The sequence below is a fragment of the Remersonia thermophila genome, chromosome 3 (assembly GCF_042764415.1).
Source record: "Remersonia thermophila strain ATCC 22073 chromosome 3, whole genome shotgun sequence".
NCBI lineage: Eukaryota > Fungi > Ascomycota > Sordariomycetes > Sordariales > Chaetomiaceae > Remersonia > Remersonia thermophila.
In genome coordinates this window covers 4,223,512-4,249,842 of record NC_092219.1, presented here as the reverse complement: position 1 = coordinate 4,249,842, position 26,331 = coordinate 4,223,512, and the positions used below count along the sequence as shown (strand labels likewise).

The 26,331-nt window shown below is 61.9% G+C and overlaps 8 protein-coding genes across 8 annotated transcripts; 4 read left to right on the top strand and 4 right to left on the bottom strand.

The window, feature by feature from the left end:
- Positions 1-1,387: 1,387 nt before the first annotated feature.
- Positions 1,388-2,449, bottom strand: VTJ83DRAFT_4045 (uncharacterized protein; the record flags this gene model as incomplete). Its single annotated transcript, XM_071010491.1, has 5 exons — positions 1,388-1,774; positions 1,841-2,053; positions 2,124-2,218; positions 2,302-2,364; positions 2,443-2,449. 5 exons carry the CDS (start codon positions 2,447-2,449, stop codon positions 1,388-1,390), a joined length of 765 nt encoding a protein of 254 aa, XP_070867923.1.
- Positions 2,450-3,282: 833 nt separating this feature from the next.
- Positions 3,283-4,761, top strand: VTJ83DRAFT_4044 (uncharacterized protein; the record flags this gene model as incomplete). Its single annotated transcript, XM_071010490.1, has 1 exon — positions 3,283-4,761. The coding sequence occupies one exon, from the start codon at positions 3,283-3,285 to the stop codon at positions 4,759-4,761; it is 1,479 nt and encodes a 492-aa protein (XP_070867922.1).
- Positions 4,762-5,696: 935 nt separating this feature from the next.
- Positions 5,697-6,803, bottom strand: VTJ83DRAFT_4043 (uncharacterized protein; the record flags this gene model as incomplete). Its single annotated transcript, XM_071010489.1, has 1 exon — positions 5,697-6,803. One exon carries the CDS (start codon positions 6,801-6,803, stop codon positions 5,697-5,699), a length of 1,107 nt encoding a protein of 368 aa, XP_070867921.1.
- Positions 6,804-8,875: 2,072 nt separating this feature from the next.
- Positions 8,876-9,619, top strand: VTJ83DRAFT_4042 (uncharacterized protein; the record flags this gene model as incomplete). Its single annotated transcript, XM_071010488.1, has 3 exons — positions 8,876-9,020; positions 9,146-9,237; positions 9,347-9,619. 3 exons carry the CDS (start codon positions 8,876-8,878, stop codon positions 9,617-9,619), a joined length of 510 nt encoding a protein of 169 aa, XP_070867920.1.
- Positions 9,620-11,467: 1,848 nt separating this feature from the next.
- VTJ83DRAFT_4041 (uncharacterized protein) lies at positions 11,468-13,046 on the top strand (the record flags this gene model as incomplete). Its single annotated transcript, XM_071010487.1, has 5 exons — positions 11,468-11,580; positions 11,670-11,802; positions 11,886-11,952; positions 12,038-12,352; positions 12,433-13,046. 5 exons carry the CDS (start codon positions 11,468-11,470, stop codon positions 13,044-13,046), a joined length of 1,242 nt encoding a protein of 413 aa, XP_070867919.1.
- Positions 13,047-14,256: 1,210 nt separating this feature from the next.
- Positions 14,257-15,909, bottom strand: VTJ83DRAFT_4040 (uncharacterized protein; the record flags this gene model as incomplete). The annotated part of the gene is made up of 1 exon (XM_071010486.1): positions 14,257-15,909. The coding sequence occupies one exon, from the start codon at positions 15,907-15,909 to the stop codon at positions 14,257-14,259; it is 1,653 nt and encodes a 550-aa protein (XP_070867918.1).
- Positions 15,910-18,098: 2,189 nt separating this feature from the next.
- VTJ83DRAFT_4039 (uncharacterized protein) lies at positions 18,099-22,101 on the top strand (the record flags this gene model as incomplete). Its single annotated transcript, XM_071010484.1, has 4 exons — positions 18,099-18,101; positions 18,313-18,680; positions 18,804-19,136; positions 19,197-22,101. The coding sequence occupies 4 exons, from the start codon at positions 18,099-18,101 to the stop codon at positions 22,099-22,101; spliced, it is 3,609 nt and encodes a 1,202-aa protein (XP_070867917.1).
- A 1,423-nt stretch (positions 22,102-23,524) lies between these two features.
- On the bottom strand, positions 23,525-25,393 carry VTJ83DRAFT_4038 (uncharacterized protein; the record flags this gene model as incomplete). The annotated part of the gene is made up of 2 exons (XM_071010483.1): positions 23,525-24,161; positions 24,255-25,393. 2 exons carry the CDS (start codon positions 25,391-25,393, stop codon positions 23,525-23,527), a joined length of 1,776 nt encoding a protein of 591 aa, XP_070867916.1.
- Positions 25,394-26,331: the final 938 nt, after the last annotated feature.

The following is a 26,331-nucleotide window of genomic DNA, read 5'->3' as shown; positions in this document are numbered from 1 at the left end:
ACACGACGCTGCGTTGTTCCCCGAGCATACCAGACACCTCCGCTGCCGCACTGCAGCCAAGACGCGCAGCCGGGACTCGGTTGCGAGGGCGACGAGGACTAACTACAGGAGGAGCGGTCTAACTAGCTCGCAGCTCATGAATCACCTTCCTCTTCATCACTAATCGGGGGCTCAGCATACTGTGCAAGCGCAGCACAGAGTGGCAGCGACTGATAGCTCCCCTCTCTTGGGTAACCGTCGGTCGCGATGTGGCTCGAGGAGAGGTTTGTTTCGAACCAGGGGGTCACCGATCGGGAAGCCTAGACGAGGTTTCAGCCGTGCGCCGGCAGCATGGCGTCGCCCGATGCGGAAAACCCCCGGTTCTACAGCCGGCCACATTGCTTGGCGGCTTGGAACCCTCTCGCAGCCTGGTCGGTTCGATCGTAGCCTAGGTCAGGACACCGTCGGGAGGCAGCCACAGGGCTCCGCGCAGCCACTCCGCAGCGTCAACCACCGCGCGATAGCCTCCAACGCCCCGGCACCCAATGACAAGCCGTGCCGCGCCCTTGAGCAAAGCTCTGTGGAACTCACCTTGCAGCGGTTGTCTGTCTTTGCAGGGGCTGAAGACGATAGCGTGCCATTTCAGACATGTCGTGCCCACGCGCCCTACCGTTTTGGCCTTCGGCTGGGTCTCTCGAGAGTGGTTGACGAAGCGTTGAACGGCCTCCTCCTCCTCCCCCTCCCCCTACATACACAGCACAACGACGAGTCCGTCCTAAGCCGCATGCATCCGTCTCGGAAAGTTATTCGGTAGTTACCCAGCCGGGAGGGGTCCATCAAAGCTTCCCCCCCCCCCCCCCCCCCCCCCCCGCGACTTCTGAGAGGCTGCGCCGGCTTCTGGAACAAACTGTCAGCTCCGCCGTTGCATCTCGCCCAACCACCGTCCCGTGAACCGGATTGGCGCTCGACATTCCCCCGTCGAAGCCCGTGCCCAACCCGATCCACCGTGCCGGGTTCTTAGAGCCTGCAAGCGGCTTCACGTCACCTTTGACAAGGCGCCTGGTCGCTCCGGTCTGCCTTGCCAGGCTGGTCATTTCTGGACAGGGTTGAGAAAAGAGCCAGATCACTGGCTCTCGAAGAAACTTGCTCATCATTCCGTAAACCTTCGGCTACATGGAGTACATGGAGCTGCATGGGAAGGTCATGACATGCTTGCTCTATTCCGGATTCATCATCGTGCGCGGACAGCACAGCGGGAAGCAAACGCCGTTCCATACTATTCAGGGGGGAGGGAGGAATATGAACCTCACCCGTGGCATGACGTCCCCCCACTATGCCCTCCCTCCACTTCGACGCACCGAGCTGTATACTCTTTGGGCATCTTGCAGCGCTGGCCTTTGGCGCCCTCTCAATCCTTCTCGGCGATGGCTTGTAACCTCTCATCGATCTCGTCCTCGGTCAGCTTCCTGAACCCCGGGTACGTGCCCTCCTTGCCGTCTGGGTGGGGACCGCCGACGATGCCGATCTCGATCTCGGTCTTCTTGAAGTCCATGCTCAGCACGGTGCTGAGGGTCGTGATGGCAAGCTCCACGACCTCCTTCCAGTCGCCCGGGGCGCAGTCCTTGTTCTTGAGCTTCTTCTCGAGGTGGTTGATGGCCTCCTGCTGCTTGGGCCCCGCAGCGGTGCCCTTGTAGCCGATGTAGTAGCCGGCCGGGTCGCACTTGAACAGCTGCGGGCCGAACTCGGAGTCGAGAGATATCAAGGTGGTGGCGACGCCGTAGGGGCGCATGTACGCCTGGAACGGTCAGGACGAGGACGCTAGAGGGGGAAAAGCAAGGAACAAGATGGCGCCGCTACGTACCCTCTGGGTGTAGACTTGGCTGATGTTGGCCAGGCGCTTGGCCAGGGCGTCGCATGGCATCTCGTAGCCGTACTTGTACTTGAACTCGGCGGCCTCGGACTGGGCGCGCTGTGAAAAGGCGCGGGCATCGGCGATGGATCCCGTCATGACGCAGCCGACCGACGGCGAGATCTGGAAGATGTGGGAGACGGAGGAGGGGTCGATGAGTTTATCCTGGGGCGCTCGTCAGCCCATGGCGTGGTTCCCGGGGGAGGGGGGAGCAACTCCCACGGGCACGTCATACCGGAACCTTCTTTTGCGACAGGACAACGGCGCAGTCCTTTCCCCGCACACCAATCGACATGATGTTCGCCGCCGTGATGGCCTTGAAGGCATATTCTGACAAGCCGCATCAGCTTCCCCGCTCACCCTGGCGACCGTACCGATTCTGCCATGCTGCGTCCGGGGTTCGTTCGACATACCGACTTGGTACAGCCTGCCCTGCTCCGAGAAGATGGTAATGTGCCTGTCGTAGCCAGCGTTGCCTGGTGTTCCATGTGTTAGCGGCGTCGGGTGGAGCTTTGGGAGCTGTCGCAGCAACAGCTGGGGAGGAGGGGACTCACCCGCCATTTTGATGGGCAGCGAGCGGACAAGAAGAAATTAGGAATTGTTTGTGTTTGTACGATATGCGCAAAGGGCGGCTTCGATTCTGTTTCTTGTCGTTGGGGGAGGCGGGGGGGGAGGATGTGGTGTCGTGCGTTTGGGTCGGGAAGGGCAGTAGAGCTTAGGTTCGAGTTGCAGCGGAGGTTCGGTTCGTCTGTTGGAGCTCCCACCTGTGCCCAGCCATTGACGCGTTGCCGTGGTTTGCCTGGAGCCACAAGTAGGCAGGCAAGGCTGAAGAAGCTGAGGCTTTGCTGCCTTGGATGTTAGGGTGCAATTTCAGGCACCAAGCTGTAGTTACACAGTACACGGGGCGGAACCTGACGCTGGACCCGACCTGAGGTGCTCTTGGCAGACCCACCTATGGCCCCGCCTAGCAGCCACCTAACATGACCCCACCTCGGATCTTATCAGGACCCCTGCTGCCGGCGATAAGATGGGTGGACAGAAATTTGTTTGCTGCTGCCGATCTGCAGCGCGACACAACAGAAAACCGCACAAGCGGCATTGGGGGGGAAGCTCCGTGAACTCGAGACTCGAGGTCGCAATCAGCAAACGGATCTGCTTCCCGAGCCCCAGTATTTCCCACTAGCCGTACTCCGTATAAACCCATTGACCACTCGGCTTGGCTGTTCCCGGCTCGCTGCCGCTGTGTGGCATTTCACCTTTTTCCCACGGTCCCTCCCAGCCAATCCACGTCAACCACATCCGTCCATTAGCGATCCGAGTTTTTCTGCTTGCTTTAGGGCCGGTCCATCCCCGTCTGCCCTACGTCCTCTTTCCCGCGGTCTCCTGCCGCCATCATGTCTGCTCACGTCCCCGCGTGGAAGCGATTGGGCTTGAAGCTCAAGGGCCCGGCGTCTGGCGAGGCCAATCCCGCGGCGACCTCTTCCAATTCTGCGCCAAACCCTGCCCAGTCGCACGCCGCCCGCGCACCGCCGACCCGTCCCGTCGCGAGCCCGGCCAGCGCTCTCAAGAGGAAACAACCGGGCGTGCCATCCTCCGGCGCCAACGCGGTACAAGCGCAAACCCCGAATAAGAAGCCTCGCCGAGGGGAGCCGACGTCGGCCAACCCGGAGACGCCGTCGTCCCACAAGAAATCCGTGTCCTTTGCGCCCGACACCAAAGACAGCGCCGAGCGGAAGAAGGAGGCCGCGGCCAAAAAGAAGGCCAAGAAGAAGGCGAAGAAGAAGGCCAGCAAGCAGGCTGCCGCCGCCGCCGCCGCCGCAAAGTCCGAGACCAACCTTGAGCCGTCGCTCAGCTACCTCCGCCAGTGGCACACCGCCCGCGACGCCTGGAAGTTCAACAAGAACCACCAGACCCTGCTCATCAAGTACGTCTTCGACGGCGAGCGCGTCCCCTCGGCCGACATCCCCCTCTTCTACGAGTACATCCGCGACCTCAAAGGCTTCGTGCGGACCCGCCTGCGGGACACGGCCGCCGAGATCCGCAAGACCGACATGGAGGCCGGCGCGGGAGCGTTCCCCGCCGCCCTCCCGGAGAAGGAGGCCCGGCAGCAAGAGTACGACGAGACGATATCCCGGTTCCTGCGGGATCTGCAGCAGCACAGCGACGCGCCAACGGGGAAGAGCCCCAAGAACGCCAATGGCAAGCGCTCCCTCGACGAGGTGGAGTACGTGATCCGCATCGCGACCCCCGAGGTCAAGCATCGCCTGCTTCGGAGAATCCGCGCCGAGAGGGTGCTGCGCGAGCTCTCAGATAGCGAGGAGAGCAGCGCTACGGTGACGACAACCACGACGACGACCACGGACTCTTCCGCCACGGCAGGAAGATCGTCGCCTACCTTGACAAACGGCGCCGACAGCCGTGCGCAACGGCACGACGACGGTTCTCAACGCCCCGCCAAGCGGCGCAGGTTGCGGAACCGGCGCACGGCGGTGGATGACGATGACGACGACAGCAGCAGCAGCAGTAGCAGCAGTAGCAGTAGCAGCAGCAGCGAGTCCGAGTCCGAGTCCGAATCCGACTCGGATTCGGATTCGGATGATGCTGGCTCAGAGTCCAATGACAGCGACTCGGAGAGCGACGCAGAAAGTGCTGCCAGCAGCAGTAGCAGCAGCAGCAGCAGCAGCTCCAGCGGTGAGAGCGACGGGTCGGAGGACAAGGAGATGATGGATGTGGATTGCAACGGCCCTGTCGCCGAGACGTCGAGCTCGAGCAGCAGCTCGTCGTCGGAATCGTCGGACGCGGAGTCTGAGACGGAAGAAGGGGGCGAGACCGAGGACGAGAGCTCGGCGAGCAGTAGCAGTAGTGAAGATTAGGGGTTGGCTACCTCGCGTTCTGCAGCCAGGAAAAGAATTACGCACATTTCTGTGTATCAAATCAAGGTCGTTGTTGGACATAATGATCCGATAATTGAATCCGGAACCCAACCTTGAGCGACGGAGTACATCATGCGTGATGATGTATTAATCCCACGACGGGGAAGCCTTGCTAAACAGCAATATCCTCCCATACCGTCCATGCAATCGTCATGGTCTCTTTGCTCAACCCATTGCTGCCACCCATGGATGGAATGACGATTGACACCCAGCGCGCTTGCCAAGCCTCGTCATCTCATGTTATCCAGAAAAGAACCAAAAAAAAAAAAAAAAAAAAAAAAAGAGCACCGCCGAGCATCACCCAAGAACGCCGTGCTAAATGCAGCCCAGTAAGCAGAAAAAGCCACCCCAGCCTCCGCCGGAACAGAGAAGCACACACCAGCCACACCGCCGCCCCAGTGCCATCCCAAAATCATTCGCCTCATCCCTTCCGTCCCATCATCCTCGGGCGAAACCCCAGCGGGAGCAAGCGGGAAAGGGCGCACAAGGACCGCGGAATTAGATGTCACCGGAAGCCAGCTCCAACAGCGTCCCCACCTCCAGGAACCCCAGCACCTGGCCCTTTTCCACGACGGCGATGACCGCCTCGTCGCCGTAGGGCCCTTCCTCGCTCCTTGCCTCTTGGCGATGGCCGCCGTCGATCCCAAGACCCAGGCCGAAATCGGAACAGGACGACGAGGACGACAGGGACGGCGAGGCAGAGGCCGACGCCCTCAGCCCCTTGAGCCAGTCGGCCACGGTCCCGACCTCCTCGCCCGCCGCGACGCGGACGAGGTCGGCTTCCGGGGTGGCCAGCCACGCGAGCTCGGGATCGCCGAGCGGGCGCGCCATGGCGGAGGCGGGGATGCGCCGGATCTTGTGCGGGGCGAGGACCGTCAGGGCTCGCCGCCGGCCGCGTCGGAGGCGGCGTCGGATGCCGCCGTGGCCAAAGGCGAGACCCTCACCCACCCCTTGGGGCTAGCGTACGCGGCGCGCAAAACGTCCAGGCCCGTCGGGGCCTTTCCGTCCACCCTCGGCACCTCCTCCAGCCGGACCATCACGGACCTCAGATCCCTTTTTGCCGACGCTGTCGTCGTTGTCGCTGCCGCCGCGTGTCCCGTCCCGCTCAAAAACGCCGCCCCGATGGCACCCCCCGGGTGATTCCTCTTGAACACGCTCTCGACGCCTCCCTCGTGCAGCTCCGCGGCCACGACGAGCGCGAGCGCATCCGCGACCGCCAAGGCGACGGTGGTGGACGTGGTCGGTGCCGCGACGCCAAAGGAGCGGGTCTCGTCCTCGTGGATGGGGGCGGGCAGGAGGATGGCGCCGGGCCGGCGGCGGAGCAGGTCGCACGTGTCCGGGCGGTCGTGGCCGGTCAGGAGGATGAGGGGCAAGGCGGGGTCGAGGTGCGGGAGCAGGGCGAGGAGCTCCGGGGTGCGGCCGGAGAAGGTGACGAGCAGGAGGGTGTCGTGCGGGGAGACGAGGCCGAGGTCGCCGTGCAGGGCCTCGGTGGGGTGCAGGAAGACGGCCCGCACCGAGACGCTGTTGAGCGTCGCCACGAGCTTGCGGGCGATGTGCCCGGACTTGCCGACGCCGAGGACGACGACCTTGCCGCGCCGGTGCGGGGACTGGCAGCGGAGGACGGCCTCGACGGCCCGCGTGAAGCCGTCGCGGGCCAGGCGGTCGGTCGCGTACAGCTCCGTCACGGCCTGCAGGGCGGCCGCCTCGGTGGCGAGGACGTGGACGGCGCTGGAGAGGCGCGACTCGAGAGCGAGCTTCTTGTCGCAGGCGCTGAGGGACGGTTGGGAGAGGAGAGCGTGGGGCTTGAGGATCATGGCCGAGCCGCCGCCGCCGCCGCCGTCGTCGTCGTCGTCGTCGGCGGGGGTGATGGGCGAGGGAGGCGACGGGGGCGAGGCAGGAGAGAAGCAGGGGCCGGGGCGGCGGACGTAGACGTCGCTGCTCTGAACAGCCGGAGGCCGCAGTGGCGGGCAGTGCTGGACCATCTTTGCTGTCTTGGCTTGTGGATCGACAAGATTGTCGTCGTTTCGGCCGAGATACGAGAGGGACCAGTTGGTGCGGTGTGCGTGTGCGATGGCGACCAGAAATGGTATAGGGTCGGCCGTCGTCCGGAGCCAGACGATTTGCGCTCTTGGACGGCTTGACTTCTGGTTGATCCGAGACTTGTTGAAGCAGACGCTGGCAAAAACGGCCGAGGTTGGAACGAAATTAAAACGAAAATGCAAACACGCTCGGGCATGTGCCGCAGGGTGTATCCCAAATGGCAGATATTCAAGGCGAACGTTGGATCTCGTCACTTTGCCACAGATCCCAGTCTCCGGGCTCACCCGATGACTTCAGTCAGGTCCACGAGAAGCCCGATGAACCCGCTTTTGGGGTTTCGATCTGAAGCGTCGGGTCTCAGATGCTCCGTATCGACAAGACGGTCCGTATTACGATGGGAGATCTGCGGACCAAGTCGGTCAGGGAAAATCCGGCTGTAACCTGGTTCTTGTACCAATGGACGCGAAGGGGGCTCCATCGATTCTCAGAAGCACCTCCACGCCGAGCATCGAGGTTGTTTCGGGACCCATTTATGAGGAGCAGCTTGCTGATGACGGAATGCGGCGGCATTGGGGGTGTTTTTTTTTAGTTAGGGGGGGTTGGGGGGGCGGCGCGGGTGGTTGATACAGAGCGGAAAGCTCCCGAGCTTCGTGGACTGCTTATTCCCTCATGCCGGCGTGCGTTCCACTGCTGCGCGCCTTTCCTTTCTCTCTACCTATGCCGCGGGGAAAGGCAAGACCTGCGTGGTGGGCGGCGAAACGGTCACTCCAAGCCGTAGCCGAAGCATCACCACCGAGGGCGAGACGTGGACGAAGGCCATGTGTCCAAGACATGTCCTGCGGGGGATGTCCGGCGGCATGCTGCGGACGGAGCGGAGTTATCGGCGTTGCGTTCGCCGCTGGTGTGGAATCGGCATCTCGGAAGGGGATCCATGAGGTGGCTGATGAGGAATCAGATCTAACAATACAAGTCGTTGATGTCTCAGTACCCCGCAAATTCGCGTGCGGCGTGCGTCCGACGTGCATCTTTGTGCGCCCGCAACAATCCTCCCCTTACATGGCGCAACTTTGCGTGATTGACGCTAGATTGAGCCAACGGGACCCCGGAGTTTCGGGGGGCGCTGAAACTCCAAGAAACGCGATTCCACATCGTGGACGATAACGGTGCGTCAACAAGGACCCAACGCACAAGAAGGCTCGGGTGGATGAATGGGCGAGTCCGACGAACTACCTGACTTGTGGTGCGCTACGCAGGTTCCCAACGGCTCCGGGTGGCGACGCGAAACCGAATCGAGCTGGTGGGCGCATTAAGTACGAAGTCAGGCAGGGCATGACGCGCATATGCCCCTCCCCAGTGTCCCCCCCACACGCCACGAAAATCATACGGAGAACCCAGACGCAATCACATCTCGGTAAACAGTTGCAGGTTGGTTCCTTTTCTTCTCCATGACCCGACCCAAGGCCGAGCTCACAGCGAAAAAAGAGGGTTGGACATCAAAAATTACGACCGGAACGGCCCCGAAGGACAATTCAGGACGACATGCTCCGCGCTGTGCAATGCAGGCCTATCGCCCTGGTACCCCTGCTTCTTGATCCAGGTGTACCCAATCAAGGTAAGTATGAAGAAAGAAGAGAGAGAAGAAAATCCTAAGAATTGGGGAGGGCGGGCAGCAATATATAGACCGACTTGGGTGGTCTGTGCACACCCGCAGCTGGCCCCCGGGGGTTGCGTGCACGCACAGACCAAGCGGCCGGCGACACCCAAAAAACCCTAACCCTGACCGTTATCGAGCTCAGGTTTCCAGCAGCTTATCGATTGCCCCGCCACGCTTCCAGGACCCCTCCGCCCTCAGGGCGGCCCCCCCACCCATCGTACCTTTAGCCTTGTCCCAACAGACTGGATGTCGGCCCTGAGCTTTTACCCATTTACACCACTTCAGACGAAGAAGATCCACTTATTCTTGCATTCTTCGTGCTGTTTGGCTTGCTCACTTCTTCCCCAGCCTTAGGTAGCCATGGCCGACTCACAACCTCTCTCCGTTCTCTTCGTCTGTCTCGGCAACATCTGCCGGTCGACCATGGCCGAGGGTGTCTTTCAGTCGCTGGCGAGGAAGCCTCCCTACGAGGGTCTCATCGGGGAGATTGACTCTTGCGGGACAGGTAAGAGAAAGGCGGAAGACCTCTCTCTCTCTCTCTCTCTCTCTCTCTCTCTCTCTCTCTCTCTCTCTCTCTCTCTCTCTCTCTCTCCTTCTGTCGCTCCATGGACTGGCTGACACCCGGTACAGGTGGCTATCACGTTGGCGAGGAACCCGACGACCGGACCCTTGCAACCCTCAAGAGCCACGGCATCACCGACTACGTGCACTACGCCCGCAAGGTAGATCTCTCATCACCGCTCAACCCCCCCCCCCCTCCCTTCCCCCCCAAAACCACAAGTCACGTTCTGCCGAGGCCGTAACGTACCTAACCCGGCTCACCCCCCACAGGTCGACGCCTCCGACTTTGACAGGTTTGACTACGTCTTCGCCATGGACCGGAGCAACCTCGAAGACCTGCAGCGGCTCCAGCAGCGGCGGAAGCCCAGCTCCAAGGCCAAGGTGATGCTCTTTGGCGAGTACTCGGGCACGGGCAAGGCCGAGGTCATCAGCGACCCGTACTACGGCGGGAGGCAGGGGTTTGAGAAGGCGTATGAGCAGGCGACGAGGTTTTCGCTCAACTTTTTGAAGGAGGTGTTTCCGGATATCGAGCCGCCTAGGTAGGTGGCGAGAGGAGGCAAAATAAGACGAGGTGAGGGCGCGATGAGGGTGTGGTGGGGGGTGGGGGAGGGGGACGGAGGATGAGCGGGCGTTAGGTGGTACAGCCTAGATGGAATCGATACCCCGTGTTGGCGCCGATTTGGGGGGGCCCAGTGGAAAGAAAGAGTTAGAGAGGGTGGTGTCTTGGAATCCTTGCGGCGCAGCCGAGTGAACTGCCTCTGGTGTACGGCATGGATCGAGCTCCTTGGCGTGGACTTGGATCCTGGATCGGCCAAGCTCAATGCTTTTGCTTGGGCTGGGAGAAAGCTGCGCTAATACATACTGTGTACACCATGGGCACGTATCGAAGGCGGTGGCAGTGTGCAGACGCAGCTTCTTCTTGGCCGTCCCCCCCCCGAGCTGAAGAACAAAGGTTGGATGGAGGTTCCATGGGTGCCCCGCCCGCCTCAGCCTTACGGCCAACTTTGGCGGCCCGGGAGGCACGAGGGCCGGCAGTTTGGTCGCCCAGGGTTCCAGGCTGAGGCGGCGGATCTCCCGGAACCCGAAGCTGGAATCCTTTGTTGCTCAGGCCGCAAATAACTCATCAACGATGAACTCCACCGAATGGATTCCCAGTTTGATGACAAGCCAGCCAATGCTCATGCTCCCCCCATCAGCGCAACGGCCGATTGGACCCAACGTCATTTTCGGTTCCCCTTCCCCCCCCGGCTTGGGAACCGCCAAACTCCACGGATCCCCTGAGCTCTTCCCAACTGCATTTCGCCTCTTGCAGCGTTGGGCATGGTGCCGGTTTTGTCGCGCGCGTAACCAACCTTGCGCCTAGGTGCCATCAGCACGAGTCGAGCCAATCATGGCTTGGCCCGCGGAAGTGGGTCCCTCCAACTCTCCTCCGCCTGGCCTGTTCCGGCGGGTAACGAGGTAGCTCCCCTCTTTCCAGGCTGTCCGGCTTCCTGCGGGCTGGATGGCTTGCTTTCTGTGGCAGACGGGAGACTGGTGAAAAACAAACATGGGTGAAAGGGAGTCGGGTCTATGTGCTACTAAGCTCGGTCCCCCTGCACATTGCGCATCCACTCTCCTTCTTTGTCACACCTCCCGTCACCCGGTCCCACCACCAACAAAGGCCCAGCTACCTACCTACTGTGTAGGTACCTAGCTCTCGCTGACGACCTGACCCGGGCGGGCCAGGGTTGCATCCACACCCCCATTGCATGGCCCCGCGCCGCGTACGCTGTAACTACCTAGTAGCGGCAGCGGCAGCGGCTCCAGCAGCACCAGCACCAGCGGCATCAGCAGCACCAGCAAAGAGCCCACACGCCTGGCCCCGTGCCTCAGCCCCTGGATGCTTGCTGCCGGACCCTTATTAAAGACCAAGCTTGCTCTAGCTCCTGGCAGCTCATTGTTCTGGAATCACACATCACACGCATCAGGCTGCCTTGTTGCGTTGTAAAACCGTCCTCTTTGCTCTGCTTGAGCATCCGTTCTTTGCTCTCCCGCAGCCTTGTGCTTGGCCTGGCATCCGGACCCAGCTCAGCCCCCTCTCTCCCTCTTCCCCCCGCCTTCGACTCGCGTCCTTTGGTCATCCTCTTCAGCCGTGCCTTGGGCCCCCTCTCGCTCGCCCCGCACTCCCGCTTTTGCTGCCGCCACTTTCGGTCCTGACTCCCTTGTCTGCCCCTCCTTTTGGGTAGAATACAGAATCCACCCCGCGTTCACCATCAAGGGGATCCCTCCTCCGCCGCGACGATCGCGTCCTTGCACATAACGTCGTAACAGAGCAAAGGCAGCTCGGCTCGAAATCTCTCCAACGCGGACCCCAGCTTCGGCAAACGACGACAACGGCATCCTTTGACCACCATGGCTGATCTGCAGGGCCGGAAGATCTTCAAGGTCTTCAACCAAGACTTCATCGTCGACGAGCGGTACACGGTGACCAAGGAGCTCGGCCAGGGCGCCTACGGCATTGTCTGGTATGTTTGCCCATTCTTTCCCTCGTGTCGACGACACCGTCGAGATGCGCCCAGCCGCTGACTTTTTTTCCCCTCTCCCCCCTCCAAAGCGCCGCCGTCAACACCCAGACCAACGAGGGCGTGGCCATCAAAAAGGTCACCAATGTCTTCAGCAAGAAGATCCTCGCCAAGCGCGCTCTGCGCGAAATCAAGCTCCTTCAGCACTTCCGGGGTCATCGCAACGTAAGACGCGCCGCGGTTCTTCTTGTCCAAGATTGGAAACGTGTTGGTCGTAACTCGACGCTGACCCGAGGCCCGCCGTGCAGATCACTTGCCTGTACGACATGGACATTCCTAGGCCCGACAACTTTAACGAGACGTATCTCTACGAGGGTACGCGCGCAACCGGCCCTTCCCTCTCCGTCTCCCCGAGAATCCTCCCCCTCCCCCCGCTGACAAACCGTGCTCCGGCCCGCAGAGCTCATGGAGTGCGACCTGGCGGCCATCATCCGGTCGGGCCAGCCCCTGACCGACGCCCACTTCCAGTCCTTCATCTACCAGATCCTCTGCGGCCTCAAGTATATCCACTCGGCCAACGTGCTGCACCGCGACCTCAAGCCGGGCAACCTGCTCGTCAACGCCGACTGCGAGCTCAAGATTTGTGATTTCGGCCTGGCCCGCGGCTTCTCGATCGACCCGGAAGAGAACGCCGGGTACATGACCGAGTACGTCGCGACGAGATGGTACCGCGCGCCCGAGATCATGCTCAGCTTCCAGAACTACACCAAAGCCAGTTCGTATTCCCTTCTTTTTGTTTTTTCTTTATCCCCCCTTTTTGCTAACCTCTCTAACCTCCCCCTTCACCACTTCCAGTCGACGTCTGGTCCGTCGGTTGCATCCTGGCCGAGCTCCTCGGCGGCCGTCCCTTCTTCAAGGGCCGCGACTACGTCGACCAGCTCAACCAGATCCTCCACATCCTCGGCACGCCCAACGAGGAAACCCTCTCGCGCATCGGCTCGCCGCGCGCCCAGGAGTACGTGCGCAACCTGCCCTTCATGGCCAAGAAGTCGTTCCACTCGCTCTTCCCCAACGCCAACCCGGACGCCCTGGACCTCCTCGACCGCATGCTCGCCTTCGACCCGACCCGCCGCATCTCGGTCGAGGAGGCCCTGGCCCACCCCTACCTCGCCATCTGGCACGACCCGTCCGACGAGCCCGACTGCCCATCCACCTTCAACTTTGACTTTGAGGTGATCGACGACGTCAACGAGATGCGCAAGATGATCCTCGAGGAGGTGTTCCGCTTCCGCCAGCTCGTGAGGACCGTGCCCGGGGCCGGCCCGCACCACAGCCTGCAGGCGCAGGTGCCGGGCCAGGTGCCCATCCCGGCCGACGGGAACCCCCAGCAGTGGCGCGAGGGCGATCCGCGCCCGGAGGAGTACGGGGCGCACGTGCAGGGCCTGGAGGCGGAGCTGGGAGGCCGGTAAGGAGCGGGCGTCTCCGCGACGCTTCGGGCTTGCTTGCGCGGGGGCTGGGGGCAGCAGCAGCAGCAGCAGCAGCAGCAGCAGAGGCGGCGGCGGCGGCGGCGGCGGCAGGACGGCCCCCTTTCGTCGTTATCCTGGGAGAACAAGAACAAGAACAAGCAGCAGCAGCAGCAGCAGCAACAACAACAACAACAACAACAACAACAACCACAGCCGCAATATCCGCTTTTTCCTCGTCCGCGACCCGTCACGCGCAGGCGGCTGCGCTGGCTGGGCAGGGAGCGCGACTGGGACGAGTCCCGGTGGGAAACGTACATGCGCTTCTGGCGACGGCTGGCTCGGTGGCAAGGCACGGAGGAGGATCGAGATGGGTTGGGTTCCGAGGTGCGGGCTGTGGTGTTTTCCGGATCGGGTTCTTTGGACGATGAGGGTCGCCTGGGGGACGGCGAGAGCGAGAGCGACGGCGGGAGCGAGAGCGGGAGCGGGAGCGGGAGCGATGTTGAGGTGGAAGAGCGGGAAGATGTCACGTTGGAAGACAGCGCGAGCATAGGCGGTCAGCGGAGACAGAGACAGAGACAGAGAAAGAAGAAGAAGGAGAGGAAGACGGAAGCGTTTGAAAAGCTCTGCTGGGCCTATCGGGAGTATTGGACGCGGTTTGAGGCGCCGAGACGGTAAGGCTTTGGTTACAACAACAACAACAACAACAACAACAACGGTTCAGGTACCTATCCGGCTGTTGTTGCGCCGGGGTTTCTTTTTTTTTCTCTGTATTTTCCGTATAGTAGCGAGTCGTGATAGTGGGCTCTCCGGTTCTCGTCAACAGGTTCTGGTTCTGGTTGTTTGCCATCCAATCCATCGTTGCTTTCTCCCAGGCGATCAGGTCGTTCGAAAGATGGGAACACACAGGAAACAGACGGCCCAGGTACGTTCAGAGGACATGGAGAAAGCCAACTCGACAGGGAGCTGTTTCGGTAATACAAGACACGGGTAGGTACAGATAGGTAGGTATCTTTTTGTTTTTCTTTTGCTGGAAACAACCATCCCGCAAGTCCAAAAATGCCCTCAACCAAGATTAAACCCAAATGCATGTTTTTGTCTTCTCCTTCTCCTTAGGGTACCCCTCCCTCCCCCCAACGCCAACGCCATGCAAACAAGATTAGCCCATCACGCTCCCATACGCCGTAGGTAGGTAGACACGGTAGACACGGTAGCACTATTGCATCCCCAGCATCAAGCTCTCGACCATGCCGCCGGTCTGGATGGCCATCTGGGCCTTCTCCACCTCCTTGCTCACCTTGCCCAGCAGGGCCTGGAACTGGGCGGCCAGCTCGGCGCTGGCGCCGACGTGCTCGCCGTACAGGTCGAGCAGGTGCAGCGCCACGTCGACGCAGACGGGCCGGTAGCGGGGGTCGGGCATGTACTTGGCGGCCCACCGCAGCAGGGGCAGGACCGACACCTCGTCGCGGCCCTCGAGGGCCTCGCGGAGGGCGGAGCGGTGGCGGAGGGCCACGAGCAGCGTCAGGGCCGTGACGGGCTGGTAGCCGGGCGCGGCCATGTCGACGACGTCGTCGAGCGCCGCGGCGTAGCGGCCGCTGCGGAAGTGGCGCTGCCAGGGCTTGAGCTTTTGCTTGCGGCGGCCCGACAGGTCCGAGGGGATCACCACGTCGACCGACTCGCCGAGCAGGTCCATGGCCTTGTTGGTGACGGCGGCGCGCTTGCGCCGGGCGCGCTGCGCGTCGAGGCGGTCGACGGCCTGGGAGCCCTTGTCGAGGGCGGCCTCGACGGCGGCGGCGGCGCGGGCGCGCTCGGCGGCGGGGCCGGTCAGGCGGGTGCGCAGGGAGAGCACGCCGGACTGCATGCCCACGGCGAGGTGGCGGTCCTCCTGGCCGGCGCCGGCGGTGATGACGGACAGGGACAGGATGGGGCTGGGGTACTTGGAGCCGGCGACGACGTTCCAGCCCGACGTCTCAAACACCTTGACGTGGCCGTCGAGGCTGCCGCTGACGAGGCGGCGGCCGTGGGAGGCCAGGGCGAGGGACGTGACCGTCTTTTGGTGGTTCGTGATGAGGCGGAGGGGCTTGGCGGCGACGAGGTCGAGGACCGAGATGGCGTTGCCGGCGGCGGCGAGGAGGGTAGTGCCCGAGGGGAGCGGCAGGACGTCCTCGATGGGGTCGGCGTGCTTGAAGGTCATGACGGCGGCGCCGGGGGCGCGGGCGTCCCAGACGCGGACGGTTTCGTCGTAGGAGCCCGAGACGAGCAGGTTGCCGTTGGCGTTGGGGATGAAGGCGCCGCTGCGGACGTAGTCGGAGTGGCCGGCGAAGACGTGGGTGGGGTCGTTGGAGGGCAGGTCCCAGAGGCGGACCGTCTTGTCGTCGCTGGCGCTCATGAGGGTGGTCAGGTCGGCGGGGGACCACTTGGTGACCCAGACGGGCTGCTTGTGCACGTGCCAGGTCTTGAGGATGACGGCGCGGGAGCCGCCCGCCACGTCAAAGACCTGCATGCGGCCCGTGTCTTCGCCGGCGACGAGGACGCGGCCATCGGGACGGATCTCGCCGCAGTGGGCCTCGCTGTCGAAGCGGCCGATGGTTTTGAGGAGCTCGCGCTTCCGGATGGAGAAGAGGTCGATTCTCGGGCCCGAGGTCACGGCGAAGAGGTCGTTGGCCTTGGCGGCGGCGACGAAGGAGGTGGACAGGACCGAGGGGTTGGCGTTGCCCGCGGGGAAGCTGATGTGCGAGATGGGCCACGAGGCGGTCGACGTGTGAGACTTTTGGTTCTTGAACGACTTCCAGTATCGCTGCTCGGGGGTGACGGGACTAGGCCCGGATGGCAGCTTGAGCTGCGCGAGGGGCAGCACTTCGGCCGCCATCGTTGTGAAATCGGGTCGACGGATCGCAAGTCTTTTTTTTTTTGTTTTCTCCTCTGAGGGCTGGCCCGTGATCCCGTAGTGGTTTGGAGTTTCCTTCTTTTTTTCTTTTGTGGTTTCGAAGGCTGTGATGCGATCGATGGTGGTCGCTGGAGGATGGCAGCGGCTTCGTTGGTTTGCGCGTGCGAATCAAGACAGCTTCCCGATCCCCTCGAAACTTTTTTTGCGGTCGGCGGTCCGGGCTCCACAAGGCCCGGCTGGCCGGTGGGTCTCTCTGGGTCTTGGCTTTTTACCGGGTGAGGTGTGGAGCCCTGTGGGCTGGCATGCCGTCCGGTCAACAAAGTCCCGTCCATCCATCCATCCATCCCTCCATCTCATCCAATCCCTCCGCGTCCCGTCCATCGGTCCAGGGTCGGGTCCAGGTCAGCTCAGGTCAACCTGCCTGCCCGGTGGAAATCTCGGGTGGTGGTGATGCATACCTAAGGTACCCGACGCTGACCCTCAGCTACGCCTACTGTGTACACAGTAACTCAGCCAAGGTACCTAGGTACCTAGGTAGGTACGTACCGCAGTACACTCTACTACAGTACATACTACCGTAGTACACCCGTGGACAGTTGCACGGGCTGTCAAACACTACCGTACAGGAAGGTCCCCCACGAATGCCTGAGGCACACCTCAGCTGGAGACCACACTGGAAGGCGCCGAATGCTGTGCTGACGCGCTGACAGCCCCGACAGCCTGCCAACCTTCCCTACCCGGCTGCAGACCAAGAAATATTGCGTCAAGTCTTGAACCACCTACGCAGTATGCATGCACCGGCGGACGTCCGGGAACCACGGTGCATCCAATGCATCCAACGCCTCCAATCCAGGCAGGTCTCTCGGATTTCAATCCGACCACTTGCTTTGTGCCCATGAGTTTTTTTTTCGTCTTGCGAATCAACACGAACGATGCAACCCGGAACCATGCTCCATGCTTTCCTCGGTGCATGCACGCTCTTTTTCTCCAGGAAAATGTGTCACCTCAGCTGGCTTGGTCCAAACCCTCCTTCGCCCGCATGGTTTCTTTTGTGTCGTCCTAGTTCGATGTCTTTGTGCCCCAAGTAACCAAGTAACACAAGACGGCCAACAGCATCATCGTCCCGTGGCGAGCCGGTTTGTCGGGAGTTGGCTACCAGACATCCCATCAGACATCCAGCCAACCCCCCCCCTGCCGGAGGTCTACTGGTACAGCTGTACGCAGTACTTGTACCTTGGAACACATCTTGTACCTAACTACCATTTGTGGTCATGAGGACGGCTTGAATAGGTCGTCCAAGTGGGCACCGCATGCATGTTGAGCTCTTGGGGCCTGATGTTTTACTGTCCTTTCTGTTTTTGTACCTTACTATACGTACTGCACTGTCGGGTGCTCTGCATGACGCCCCAGGCAATGTAGTTTTCTTTTTCTTATTCTCATTTTTTCGTTCCGCTCTTCTCGCTCTCTCTCTCGCTCTCTCTCTTTTCTTCCTTTTGGTCTTGGTCCTCTCTTATTATCCTCCTTTTTTTTTTTATAAAAAAAAAAAAAAAAGACACCTTCCTTTTCCGTGGTTCCCCTCGGTCAGGTCGGTGTGCAGTGCGGGTTGTTCCAATTCCATTGTCGCAGATGGACTCGGGGCCCCATTCAGCAATAACGAATTGGTGGACTTCGTATGGACGCTAACTAACTACTAGTTAGTCAACGTTAACCCCGGCGCTGACGACGGCTTTCGTGGGGGTTTTCGTCCCAGGAGCCCAACGAACCAAGCCCGAGGTGTCCCTTATCCAGCCCCGGGCACCGTCGTCTTTGTCTTATCTCGGCGACCTCGATTCCCAGACCCTCTGCTCACCACCTTTGCCTGTTCTAGAAACGTCATCGTTTCACCCTAGGCTGCGCTACAGCCTCACCTCCTTGCTCTTAGCCTTACCATTTCTTTTCTCGCTTCTTGTTCCCTTTGCCTTCCCTCCCATCAAAGCGCAACCCGGGCCAGCTGGGCAACGTGGGCAACCCGGACAGCCTGACCTGACGTTTTCGAGGTTCCATTGAACGTCGAGCTCACGCGATGGCTATGGCCGACGGCGCGATTCTGCCTTTCGTGCCCGCAGCCTAATCGTTTGCGACGCCGACCTGCCAACCGCCTCGGGCGAAACCAACAGCACCGCCGCCACTCAATGGTCCGTCGCATCCTTTCCCCTCGCTTTGTTTTGTCGCGCTTCGTCTCGCTCGACGCCGACCGTTTGCCGGGCGCGTCTTGCCTCCCGTTTGCGCGTTCTATGCCGCTGACACGGCTCTCTGGTCGACCTGCAGTCTCTCAATACCCGGATCCGCCCTGCGACCAGGCGCCCGCAAGGAAGATAAGACACGGTGACGATGCCGCCCGTCCAGCCTGGCCCTGCCTCGAACGCCGCCGCCGCCGCCGCCGCCTCCGCCGCCTATCACCAGCAGATTGCCAACTCCAACGCCGCAGCCAACTGTTTTCTCCGTAGCCGGCAGCCGGCATGGATGACAGGCGGCGCGGCGGCCGCCTCCGCATCCACCAACACAACCACCCGACGACCCGTCTCCCGTCAAAGCATCTCTGGACCGTCCTTCCCGACGCCGACGTTGACGTCGACATCGACATCATCGTCGTCCTCAGCGCAGCCTGTGCAACCTCCACCTCAACCGCCGCCGCAGCAGCAGCAGTCGCAACAACAGCAACAACAACAGCAACAACAACAGCAACGGCCACCCCCTCAACAAAAGCAACATGCGTACGCCCTGCCCCCCCTCCGCCCCCTTGGGTCGCTGCCTGGCCAACCTTTCTCTCCTGCTGCGCTGTTCACCCACCCACGCTGCCTAAACCTGACTGGCTGACACGCGCCTCTGGCACAAAGGCCCTTGGTCCTCCCTTCACCTACCCCGAGCGACGAACCGAGCCCTGCCTTGTCCGTCCATCTCGATAGCCCCAGGCCCGCGCCGCCCCTCGCCTCCGACACCGCCATCGCCTCCACCACCGCCACCACGAGCGTACCCTCCTCGACCGCCTCCCTTCCTGTCACCAACGCCCGTTTCGTCTACTACGAGCCTTCCGCCACCGAGCCTGCTGCGCCCGCGGAGCCGCCGCATGCTGCAACCCTGCCCAGGCCCCGTCGCATGGAAGGAGGCCGCCCCGCGCCCGCGGCCTCCGGATCTTTGGGCCCGCCGCCGTCCAAGAGACGACGCACGGAGTGAGTGGCATGCCGCCATGGTCGTGATGCACAAGAGAGACTGACTCGTGGTTCTTGTAGCCCTGCCGTGACCAACGCGAACCCCTGCGTTTCGCTAGTGCCGGCGGTAGAACACTACCTCCAGTCCATCGGAGGTTACCCGGCGCTCGAGGAGTCCGTGGCGCGCCCGCGATTCGCCCTGCTCAAACGAGCCTGCCGCGACGGGGACGAATTCTTCCTGATTGCCCACCAGCTGTTCTGCCTCTGGTCTATCAACCCGGCAGAGGTGTACAGGGACCTCCCGCTGAGCCAGGACATTGCCATCCCGGCCTTTTCCATCCTCGCGGAGCTGCTCAAGAGGAACGACCTCCTGCCTCCCGGTCTCTTGAAATGGTTCTCGCGGTTCCCCGTGGCCGCCGGCCAGTTCGGCAAGGGCCCCATCGGAAGCTACGACATGCGGAGCCGGGTCGCCATGTTCCTCTACGCGCTGGTCCGCGAGCACGCCGGCTTGGTCAACAGGGCAATGCAGAGAAAGTACCCATTCCTGGTGAGCGAGCTGATCGCGTATCTGCAATGCCAGTCCCCCACCCTGCAGCTCATCCTCTTCAACGCCTGCCGCAGAAGGCTGGGCGTGGCCGAGAATGAAGTTAGCTTGCGGATGGAGAGGGCGTTCCATGACGACCTCAACCGGCACCGGGACCCCATCACCGGCCTCCTTGTCGCGTTGCCCATGGACCAGGAGGAACAACGAGCCCAGTCCCTGATCGCCTTTTACCGAAGATGCGTCGAGCTTGCCGTCACGGACCCGAGGTCGTCGAACCAGCACGGCCTGCGCCTCCCTTCGATACCCGGCACGCCCGTCGCGGAGCCTTCGCCGTCCTTGACCGCCCGCGATCGGCCCCCGCCGCTCCAGCCGGCACCTTCCTCCTCGGCGGCGCCGAGCCCCGTCTTGACGAGTCCCGCGTTTCCCTTCTTCTCGGCCGCGCCGCCTGCCTCGCTGGTGCCGTCGCCGTCCGTCGCGACCATGAACGTGCAGGCCATGCTCCCAAGCACCGCGCCGGTCCTGCCGCCGCTACCACCCCTCAGGACTCCTGCTCCTGCTCCTGCTCCTGCTGCTGCTGCTGCTGCTGCTTCTGCGAGGTCCCAGCAGGCCATGCCGCCAGCTCAGCCTCCGCCTCAGCAACCTCGGGGGGTTCGCAGCAGCGGTTCCATGAGCTCTTTACCGCATGTATTGGATTATTTTGCTCAGCAGCAGCAGCTCCAAGAGCAGATGCGCCAACAGCAGTACCAACAGCACCGCGAACAGCTGGCCCAACAAACCCAGCAAGCCCGTCAGATGTGGCAGTACCAGCAGCAGCAGCAGCACCAGCAGCATCAGAATCATCATCAGCTCCATCACGCGCAGCTGTCACCGGCGATGGAACAACGGCACAACCAGGAGCGGCATCCGTGGAACGCCCGGCCCCTCGGCAACATGGCAGCTCACCCGCCGAACACAATGCCGCCGCTTCCGCTCCCCCGACTCGCCCTCGCGACCCAGCAAGCACCGTCTCCCCAGGGTCTGAGCTTCTTCCATCGCTATCCAGGCTCGCTGTCACCGTCCATCATCAGCCCCACCGCAGCAGCGCAGCCGACGCTCCGGGCTTCTTCCCAGCGACCACGAGATTCAACGGCCCAGGACATGCTGATTCCTACTCCCCACCGCCAGATCCCGCCGTCCGAGTGGCCGCACGCCCCCTCCGAGCAGAGATCAGTGCTCATGTCGCTGCATCAGGCCCACGTCCGCAGCCCGACGCGGGTCGCCCAGGAGGGCGAGACGGAGCGCCTCTACGAGTCGGTGCAGCGCCTCGCGCTCGGGCCCGTCGCCGTGCCTCCGAAGAAGACCATGTGCGAGCTGCGGTTCGAGGTGACGGAGGAGCAGCTGGCCCGAGCGGCCCTGCGCCCGGAGCTCATCGGAGCCAGGCTGCCGGTCGTCAAGCACTTTGATGGCGCGTTGCGCTGGCGGGTGCGCTGCTGCGCGGGGCCGCGCTCGGGCGAGGCCCCCTCGGAGTCGCAGTGGGTCACGCTCGACACCAGCTGGCCGCCCTACATCCACATGACGCTCAACGACAAGCCCCTCGACGTGCGCCGCAAGACGCACAACGGCAAAGACCTCCCGGCCGACGTGACCGACAAGATCCAATGCGGGACCAACGTGCTGCTCATCGCCGTGCACGACGCTCCCCACGACGCCAAGGCCAGCGTCCGCCACCTCGCCGTCGAGCTGCTGCGCACGCAGCGCCATTCGGCCATCACGGCCGCCCTCTGGGCTTCGGGCGTCATCCCGGCCGAGCAGACCCTTGACACCATCAAGCGCCGCCTTAACCCCTCCTCCCTCGCCGGCGTCAGCGAAGACGACATTTGCGTTGAGGCCTCGGACCTGGCCATCGACCTGGCCGACCCCTTCAGCGCCACCATCTTCACCACGCCGGCCCGCGGCGCATCGTGCACCCACATGGAGTGCTTCGACCTCGACCGCTGGCTCTCGACGCGCCCCGCGAACCCCTCGCCCGGCGACAAGAGCGCGGCCGGCTGCCCGCACAAGCACGTGGCGTGCAACTGCCCGCCGCCCCCGCCGCAGCCGAGCAACCCGGACAAGTGGAGATGCCCGATCTGCCTGGGGGACGCGAGGCCGGAGAGCCTGAGGATCGACGCGTTCTTGCTCGAGTGCCGCCAGAAGCTGGAGCGGGAGGGCAAGGCGAACAAGGCGAAAAAGCTGAGGGTGGATAAGGAGGGGAAGTGGGAGGTGGAGCTGGAAGAAGAGGACGACGAGGACGACGACGAGGCGGAGGAGAAGGAGGAGGAGAACGAGGCAAAGAAGAGAGGGGTGAATGGGAATGGAACCGGCACGAAGAGCAAGAGGGATGCTTTTGTCGGCGGTCCGGGCGGTGGAAAGCTGGTCGGTAAGGGAGGGGGGAAGGTGATCGAGGTGATCGAGCTGGACTAGCCTGGAGCGCGGTTGCTGGCTCTCGAGACCCAAACGCGGCGCCCTGGATCGGCGGGAGGTGTCGTGGCTTCTGGCTCGTGAAACGGGAATGGACTTGGTCTCGCCGCGAAGACCAGAGAGAGACGTGTTCCCTCTGCTACGTTTGATTGGGGGGGCGGGTCTCGTTTGCTATCCTTTTGCTTTTTGTCATTTCATTTTTTTTTTAATCATGTCGGATGTCAAGAGGTGTTTGGTTTATGGCTATGGTGCTCATTGGGCTCCTTGTAATTTTCTTTTTTTTTTTTTTCCTTTTTTTTCCCGGACAGCAAAGATGGATGGATGGATGGATGGAGAGGCATGGACGGGATGGGATGGACTTTACAGGAGGGGTGAGATGATTTATTTTCCATGGCATCGGGATCGCATAGCATGACATGGGCGTTTGGGCTGGACTGGATTGTGGTTGGGAGGGTGGGTTCACGGGTTGGGGGGGATTCGGTTTGGGTGAGCCGGGCCGACACGCAAACACAAGCACGGCATGGCATGACCCAGGAAAGTTTACATCTGCAAAAGGCATCTTCGATATGCACATGGAGGAAGGATGGCGCTGTGTTGGTTTGCTTTGTGTTGGAGTTGTGCTTGACAAGTTGGGCTGGTCGTCAAACCCCCTTGGGGCCGCGTATTACGGTGTAATAATGTTCATCATCAACCCACCAAGCTGAATTCCCAAAAAAGGAATCCAAAGAGTTGATGCGAACCCAAGCAGAGCGGGGGACGATGAAGCAACAATAAGAAGCAGCAACAATGGCTATAATATAGAGAACCTGCAGCACTGGGCATCCCGTGGTCGTCACCAACCCAGCGAACGAGTTCCTGCTGCTGCTGCTGCTGCTGCTGATGCTGCTGCTCGGGCCCTTGAAGAGAAGGAAGGGACACGGAGCCCGCCAGCGAGCGCCTCGCCCTCGCTTCCGCCGTTGGTGCTCCCCGTTTCAACACCAGATCGATGACGGGATGAAACCTGGCCGAGAGAACCACCCAGGCGCTGACAAGCAGGGGCGCCACGCGAGGAGGGAGGTACACGCCATTCTAGGTGACCGACCTACCCGACCCGAACAGGCCTCTGCTATCTAGCCATTGCTGTGCGCAAGTATTTCATGACTAGGATGACGCCAAAGCCGGCTGATGGGCCAGCCCTGGACCGGCATGGCCGTATTACGGTAGGTAATATACCAGCATTTGCCGAGAGGGGAGGACGGAAGACGTGTGGAGAGCATGGTGCCATGTGCAACCGTGGAGCCAGCCAACCCATCTTCTCTTCTCCATGATGATGAACCATGGATGTTCAGGCCAAAAAAAAAAAAAAAAAAGAAAAAAAGAAAAACATTGTTCAACCCTTGTCCTCCACCATGCCCAGCGGGAACGTTGACTTTGAAACCCCGCTTCGTCACCTCTTTCTACTCCCAGAGGCATTCGCGGCCCCATTCTGCCTGCTGCTGCTGCTGCTGCTGCTGCCGGCCCCTGCCCCTCCGACACCGCGTCCCTCGGGCAGGCTGCTCGGCCCGTTCTCGTCCGTAACACCACTGTACGCCGGCCTGCCTTCTCCGGTGGGAGGGAACACGGGCCCCGTCATCATCTCCGCCATGGCCTCCTCGTACGTGGGTGGAGCGTCGTCGTAGGGGGGCTCGTCGGGGAACGATGGCCGAGACGAAGTCGTTGCCGTGGTGGTGGTAGCAGTAGCAGCAGCGGGAGGAGCAGCGGTAGCAGCGGAGGGCTGCGGAGAGGGGCGCGGGGGTAGGTCTGGAGGTCGCTGGGGCGTGGAGGTTGGTGCCGAGGGTCTTTGGTTGGCGTCGGACGCCGGACGGCGGCCTTGCAGCGTAGCCTCGACGAGGGCGGCGGGCGGGGTGAGGCCGGAAAAGACCTGGACGGAGCTGAAGTGCAGAGGGAGATGGAGTTCCTGGCGCAAGGGAGCTGGCTGGACGCGGTTTCTGCTGGAGAAGAAGGAGGAGCTGTTGGAGGGCTGGGGAGAGGTGCCTGGTAGCTGCCAGGCGAGGCCGAGCTTGAGTTCGAGCTCGTAGTCGCGGCTGCGAGGGGGGGAGGGTCGTGAGCAAAGAGGCCTAGGCGCCTTGCTTGGATGCACAGGGGCAACGGGCGAGAACGAAAGAGGGGGAACCTACCGGAGGTTGCACGTCACGAAGCTCGGCATAACGGTGTTGGGAAGGGCAAAGCCGCTCCAGAGGCTGTCTGGGACGACGAAATCGGTCCCGACAGCGTCGTCCGGACGCGAAACAAGAACGTTCAGGCCCGTCCGGGAGGTGATGACCCAGCGGGTGACTTCGGTGTTGACCAGATTATGGCAACGGACGACGGTCTTGCCGATGAGGTCGACCTGGAGGGCTATCAAATACACCTCTGCCTGGACAGGGGCCAGCTTCTTGGCGATCAAGCGCAGAGGGATGGGCTTGTGGCAGGTCAAGATGGCCGGATGCGGCAGGCGGGCCGATATCTCGACGGAGGGAGGGGGTATCGGAGGCTCTTCGGGTCGCGGGGGCATGGTCGGCGGCTGGGAGGGGGACAGCATGTCCAGGAAGCCCGAGCGCTTCTTTGGCTGCCGCTGCTGCCGCTGCTGCTGCTGCGGGACCGCCGAGGGCTGGGGGCGAGGGTGGAAGGCAAAGGGGCGGCGGGCGTAGGCTTCCTGGTTCGTCTTTGCGGGGCGGGGCGGCTCAATGGGCAGGAACTTGAAGCCCATCTGGTAGCGCCAGTTCTCTCGAAACAGGCTTGGGCGCTGAACCGTGACCTTGAGGTAGTAGCGGATCTCGGCCTGGCCCGGGAAGCCGGTGAAGCTCGGGGGCAGGGTCTTTGTGACGTGGCGGTACAGGAGCTGGCGCGAGCCGTCCATGACGCGAAAGCCCAGGCCGAGAGAGCCCGAGGGAGAAAGGATGCCGCCTATGCGGGCCATGGCGTCGGGGTTCCCGCAGATGTTGTTGAACGGGAGCTTGAACTGGAAGGGGAAGCGGTGCTGGCCGGGGTTGAGGAGGTAGGGGCCGGGAGCGCGGGAGGACTCGTCCGGGAACACCTGGCCGACCTTGTAGAGGATCTTGTGGTTCTCGAGGAGGGTGTCGCCGTGGCCGCGGTCGCGGTTGTGGCTGGGGTTGTCGTAGGGGGCGATGAGGGAGGTGCGGGACTCGCCCTCGAGCTTGACGACGATGGCGCCAACATTTTCGGGGCGGGAGAGGTTGAGGATGACAACGCCGCGGACGATATCGAGGTTGGTGTAGAACTCGGGGGGGTTCTCGAGGACGATTCGTATGGACATGGTCGTGGTGGTGGTGGTGAGGAGGAGGAGGAGGAGGAGGAGGAAGAGGAGGAGGAGAGAGACAAGGAAGCACTTCCAACCACCCGATCACCCGAGCGACGGTGCCTGATCAAGCAAACAAGAAACCACAAGGAGAAAGGGCAAGGAGAAGAAGGCGTTGGCTGGCTCTTGAATTGGTGGTAGTATCCTTCTCCGGGGAGTTGCTGTTGTGGTTGTTATAGTTGTTGTTGTTGTTGTTTACTGCGTATATGGTGGTCCGGGTCAGGTTCATTGAGCAAGGGAGGGAGCTTCGCCGCAAAAGATGGCGCGGCGCATTACGTCAGTCTCGTCTCGTCCATTCAGACGGCGGCAACGGCCAAAGTTTCCGCTTTGGGACCAAGGGGATCCGTCATTTCCATGCGAAGCCGTGAAAGTGCTTGTAGTTTGGTATTGTAAACCAATCACAGGCATGAAGAAGAACGACGCCAAATTGGAGTGGCACTGTCGAGACGGCCTCGTCTCCTCCCAATGCAATTGTTGTTGATTCTAGCTATATACTGTGCATAGCGGACGATCGACGCGTGGGTGTGTCTCCCAAGCTGCCGACGCTGTGCAACCCCATCACCCCAGGTACCTTACGGTAGGGCATGTACTAGTACACGGTGTTGTGCATACACAGTAGTGCAGTACTGCACTGCCCGCCAAGGTAGACTGTGTACTGTGTAGTACGTGCCTGAGACAGCCGCTCCAGCCGTGGATGGTTGAGGAATTACGGGTATTACTGGTAGTGAAGTGGACCCGCGGCCCTGGGTTCCCCCGTGTGTCATCTCACCGCCTGCCCGAACCGGACTATCTTATCAGCTCATGGCGGGGCATTCTGCCGGCCCAAAAATATTGGCGGCGGTGAAGAAATCCCCCCAAGCGAACTTCGTCCAGGTCCAGCACCGCCATCAACCGCC